At 50.6% G+C, this 5,182-nt stretch overlaps 1 protein-coding gene across 1 annotated transcript; it reads right to left on the bottom strand.

Moving 5' to 3' along the window:
• Window positions 1-254: 254 nt before the first annotated feature.
• Window positions 255-3,978, bottom strand: LOC147624856 (uncharacterized). The gene has a single exon (XM_086818085.1). The coding sequence runs from the start codon at window positions 3,525-3,527 to the stop codon at window positions 873-875; it is 2,655 nt and encodes an 884-aa protein (XP_086674211.1). The 5' UTR covers window positions 3,528-3,978; the 3' UTR covers window positions 255-872.
• Between the last annotated feature and the right edge of the window lie 1,204 nt (window positions 3,979-5,182).

Here is a 5,182-nt window from a genome sequence, read left to right as displayed (position 1 = left end):
TCAATATCCAGTATCCATATTTAAAATGGTTACCTCATATTTAATTTTACTTGTGAACTTAAAATGTGTACTTGGCATCCATGTTTAGAAAAAATACTCATTACCTATATCTCACTCGTTATTGATACTCATCAGAAAATGATAAGACAACTTTAATTTAGTAAGCTCAAGAAAAGAAATATAATATATATTGTATGTAAAGTAGAAATAAAATAATTTGGTTAGGCGCACACCATAAAGAGTCAAGACTACTGAAAGGGCAACTTTTGATTAGAAAGACCGAAGTGTACATGACGAGGTCCTCCTTCAAGACAACGTCCACGACTCCACGGTCCAATATCTAAAAGCACAATAAATAATTCTTCAGGTCCAAGGACATGGGCCTTGAACCAAAGGGGGCAGCTTTTAATAAGAAACACCAAATTTATTTGTTAAAACTTTAAACTTAAATAAGTAGCTATACAAGGTGTTGACGACTCTTGAATCTCATTGGACCACCCTACGTGGCGTGGCCCCTCTAGCCCGGATCCATAGCAGCACACACATGAGGAAAAAACAGAGGCAGGCGTGCAGCTTAGACAGTGAGAGTCCCACCACAGCAGCATGATCCTCCATGGATATGAGTACTTTAGCTTGTGATAAGCATGGAGCAGCGACCCCTCCCTTTATAACCTCTACTTGGCAAGCTTAAGACTGTGCATCCACTTGAAACATCGTGGCCTAGCTAGCTAGCTCATCATCTTCCAAGATGGCAGCATCGGAAGGATTGTTACCACTTCGTTACAGTGCCAGAAATGATCCCGTCAACTCTTTCAAAAATAAAGGAGCTGATTTAAGTGTGGTAACTAATTAGAGAATTAATGGTTGCTGAATCAGTAAGATGCAGCTAGCCTTACAGGCTCAGACTTGCATCTCTGTAACCGGAATGCAGCAGAGGACAAAGAGGTCCGCTCTTTGCCGCTGGCAGCTTTGAGCAGCCGAGTATACGTTCTCTGCACATCATGGATATGGAGGTGAGACATGGCCTCGGCCAGCATGGCCTTCTGATGCTGATGCTGATGCTGCTGCTCATCTCCTCCCCCCTCCATGTTACCAGGGGCATCCAACGAGATTCTGAAAGCTCCCAGATCGTATCTCACAAAGAGGACAGTCTCGGGAGGAGTAGCAGGGGCTGGAGATGGAGGTGGAGCTGGGCGATCCAGAACCGAAGATGGAGACGGAGCCATCGCTTCCATCCGCTGCAGCTCCTCCGCCTTTTCGTCATCAGGGCCGATCACTAGCGCAGATCTCTCCTCAAAGTATGCTTGTTGCTCTTTGCTAGTCTCCCTTTCTCTCTCTTCCGCTGCCACATAGTTGTCAGGACCACTACTTGTTCCCACTAGCTGCTCATCTTCCACAACGCAGCAGCTGCAGAAGCTTTCTTCTTCGTTTGATGTGTCGACTTCGCCCACACGGAGCACCTGCTCCATTGAGGTCTCGAGTGGATTTCGTGTGTTCTCTTCATCCTGTGCTGCATTGTGATCTGAGTTCTTCCTCTCAATGCAACCTCTCTCTTGCTGCTGCCTGCCAGCCCCAACGCTGGAGCTTCTGCGCAGAGAATAGATTCGTTCCACAAGATGCTTCCCACACTGCCTTCCGACGCTTGAGCTCCTGCCGAAATAAGTGGCGTCCTCCTCCCTTTCCGCCATGTTGGTCATCATCACCTTTCTAGCTTCCGCAATTTGGGCTAAATCGCCAGTTTTGGGCTCAGTTTGCAAATCCTGTGCTACATGAGAGGCCGCCATACCGCAACTCCTCCATAATGTGACCTCCACTTCTGCATCAAGGCACTGATCTGCAGTAAAATCAGCTTTCTCCGACAGAGGTGGTGCAGCTACTTGTGTAGTAGCTGAGCCGTCCTCCTTCGGGCGAGATGAGCGTTCATCTGCCCTGCAGCTCTTCCAGAGTGAAGCTTCGAGCTCCGCATCCAGCCACTCAGCTGCTGATGATCCTCCCCCGACCTGCTTCATGTCTAGCCTCCTCCCACTAGCACTAGTGTCCTTGGACTGCTGCCCGATGGTCCAGGCCTCCCATAGCCAAGTCTCCGGAACAACGTCCAGAGAAACCTTAAGAGCCTCAGATTCAGACCTCCTCCTCGAGACGGCTTCATTCATCATATAAAGCTCATCTTTCTCCTTGTCGATGGGGGCCTCCTCTGGGACTTGCAACAGCTTAATTGCTTCTTGTGGTGATGGTTTCTCCCCATCTGCAGGTTCACTTGAAGGAATTTGTGTGGCCGAGGACTGGGCAGAAGCTGCACCTTGCAAACTGTTCGAGCGAGTCAGGCTCTGAGAGACAGATTTGCACCGTTGCAAGAAGGATTTTATTTGAGGGGCGGCCGGCTTGGGCAGGTCCTCAGCAGACTTGATGCTGTGTGTTTGTTTCCTCTGCTGCACCTCCAGTTGCTTTTGCTCTGTCTGCCCATGATCTGCTTCCTTCGTTGGCTGGTCGTCCCCGTCTTCGCTCGTTCTGCATTGGACTGGGGCAGACGTGCTTCTCTTCAAGGTGATGTTGATGGAAGGGGCCGGCACTACCACTCTTAGGTTCTCCACTTTACTCCGCATAAGCAAGAGGGCGTTTGGGGGCGGTGGTTCCGCCTCAAATGTGTCGTCTTCCTGATCCACATCTGTCTGATCCTTCGACATGGGATCTTCCACCGTCTCCTTAGCCTTTAAGGCCTCTAATTCGTCCAGTTTTATGCAAGATGCTGCTTCTGTAGACGACATTTTTGCTTGATTCTGTAGTTCTACTGGTGCTGCTGTAGGCCCTTCTACCGCTCTCTTCAGCGCCTCCTCGGAACAGGACTTTCCGTCGATTTGCTTCGTTGGAGCTCCCCCAGCCAGCGCCTTGTCTTCACCCTCCTGTTGGATCAGAACAAGAGACTTGGCAAACACTGTTCCAGAGCTCTTTTTGTCTCCCTTAAAAGAGGGCAAGCTTCCATAGGAGTCGCAAGGTAGGCCAAAACAGGAGAAGTCCCTGCCGAAGCTTGGGCAAGCGGACTCCCTCTTGGCCTCTTCTTGAGCAGACTCTCTCAGGCTCCTCTGCTGCTGGCCCCCTTTGCCGGCACCGCCCTTAGTGTCCTGAAGTGCCTTGTCTTTCTTGTTGTGCTTCGACTTGGCCCTCACCTGCCCAATGCAAGTGACCTTAGGAGAGGTGGGCTCCTCGCCCGCTTCGAAGCCCTGCTTCTTCGCAGCACCTTTACTAGAGAAGATGGAGCTGGGAAGGGTCCTCCCACTCCGGCGCCCAGCCGCCTCTTTGCCCTTGTCCCTCGCAGGGCTGAGAACGGGCCTACTAACTGAGACCAAATTTAGAGTGGTCCTCGGGGCAAAGCACACAAAGAGATCGTTGCCTGATCTGGGGCCTTTCCTCCCAACCTTGCTGTTAGATCTCCGCTGGCTGTCAGAGCGCGGAAGGCCTTCTCGGGCGTCCATGCTAGAAGACCTCCCGAGGGAAGCTGTCTCGGACGAGCTCTGGTCCAGAGCGGCCATTGCTGATATGTAAGCTGCAGTCAGGCCTCTGAGGCGCTCTGTTAATTAGAGACGATTCTGTCCCCAAGAGGCAGAAGCTTCTGCGTGCACTTCCACAAGAGGAAGAAGAAGCAGTTTGAATGTAGGCAGAAGGCAGGTCACCTGAATGCTACAGGAGGACATCATGAGACAATGGGCGCTGGTCTTAGGTGTATGGGAACTCGGCTGGTTTGGGAACGAGAGAAAGCGAGCGTGTGAGAGGCAGAAAGAGAAAGGGAGCGTGGAAGCACTCAATTCGTTGGTACAGTGCACCTTGTGGTTATCGAGGACTGTGGGTGGAGCTGTGCTGTGAACAGTGACGTGTGTGGAACGTATTTGCGTGCAAGAATGGATGAGGAAGAGCCTACAAGACAAGAGGAGGGATGGACTGAGAAGACTTTTACTGAAGTTGGACTGAACTGGAGAGAAGTCTGAAGGAGACACCGTCGACGGTCGACGTCGAGTCGAGGGTCGGGATCAGGACTCGCTTTAACTACTGCTTGTTGCGTGCGTGCACTGCATGGCACATGCATGTGCAATGTGCATGCTGCTGCAAGCGGGCAAGCAACCATGGGCAAAAGTGGGTGATCAAGTTAAGAGTTTATAAATGCGCATTGCGTTCAATGCGCTGTCGTCTGGCGGGGCGACCAGGCAACCACTCTGGGCCAGTGACCTAACCATGGTCAGGTGATGATCTCCAGAGACGAGGCTCAGCACCACCGCCTTTTGCCCGACGAGAATGATCGTGCTCCAGCCTCCGCCCGCCCGCCGACAAGCCCGCCTTCTCTTCGGCGGCTTATCCCGTTACCCCACGACAACGTCTTTCCCTAGCTTGCCAGGAGTGGCGCCGGTTAAAGTTCTTATAGATGCTTGCCCACTGCCGCCCCCCCGCCCCCCCGCCCCCCCCCCCGCCCCCCAAATGCCAATGCATGGATGACCATGGCAGCCACCTTTCATTTCCTAAAAGCGCACTGCTGCATTCTTTGGACATCTTAACGGTTGTGGTCGTAGAAAGTCTCAATAATATCGACGAGATGCCTTTCAAAAATCACCCTCCAAGTGGGCTTAAGTCTCACTATTGTTTCAAACAAACTTATCTCTATATATCTTCTCTATCTGTTTATCTTTTCTCTTCTCTTCTCTTCTCTTCTCTTCTCTATATTATCTTAAGGAAGAGTTTCACAAAGCTGCCATGTGGAAAGAATTTGGAGGTTCTAGAAAGGGAGGAGAAGGTTTGGGTAGAATTTGATTTTGGAAGCCTCAAAAGATGTGCGAAGCACGAATTCCTAACTAGTGTGTATTAACATAAGAATGTTGCACAAGACATCTACCAATCTAGATTGTGCACACGACCCGTGAGGGCAAGCCACGCATCACTAAATTTTGTTGCATTTAGGGCCTATTTATCCAACTCGTCGCGTCGGCTCCAGATCACCTAGCAAGTTTTTTTCTTTTTTTCTGGGAGGGGGGAGCTTTCTTCACACACACTAGGCACAAAGGGCCACTTGGTGGCTTCTTCACACATTTGCATGCATTCGAGTATGCACATGAATAGCCTCTTAGTCGTGTGAGTGACCTTAACTTCCTAGAGAGAGTTTTCTTATGAACACACATTTGCATGCATTCGAGCATGCACA

The sequence above is a fragment of the Cibotium barometz genome, chromosome 24 (assembly GCF_041138505.1).
Source record: "Cibotium barometz isolate CiBa-2024 chromosome 24, ASM4113850v1, whole genome shotgun sequence".
Lineage (NCBI taxonomy): Eukaryota > Viridiplantae > Streptophyta > Polypodiopsida > Cyatheales > Cibotiaceae > Cibotium > Cibotium barometz.
This window is presented reverse-complemented; position numbering and strand designations above follow the sequence as displayed.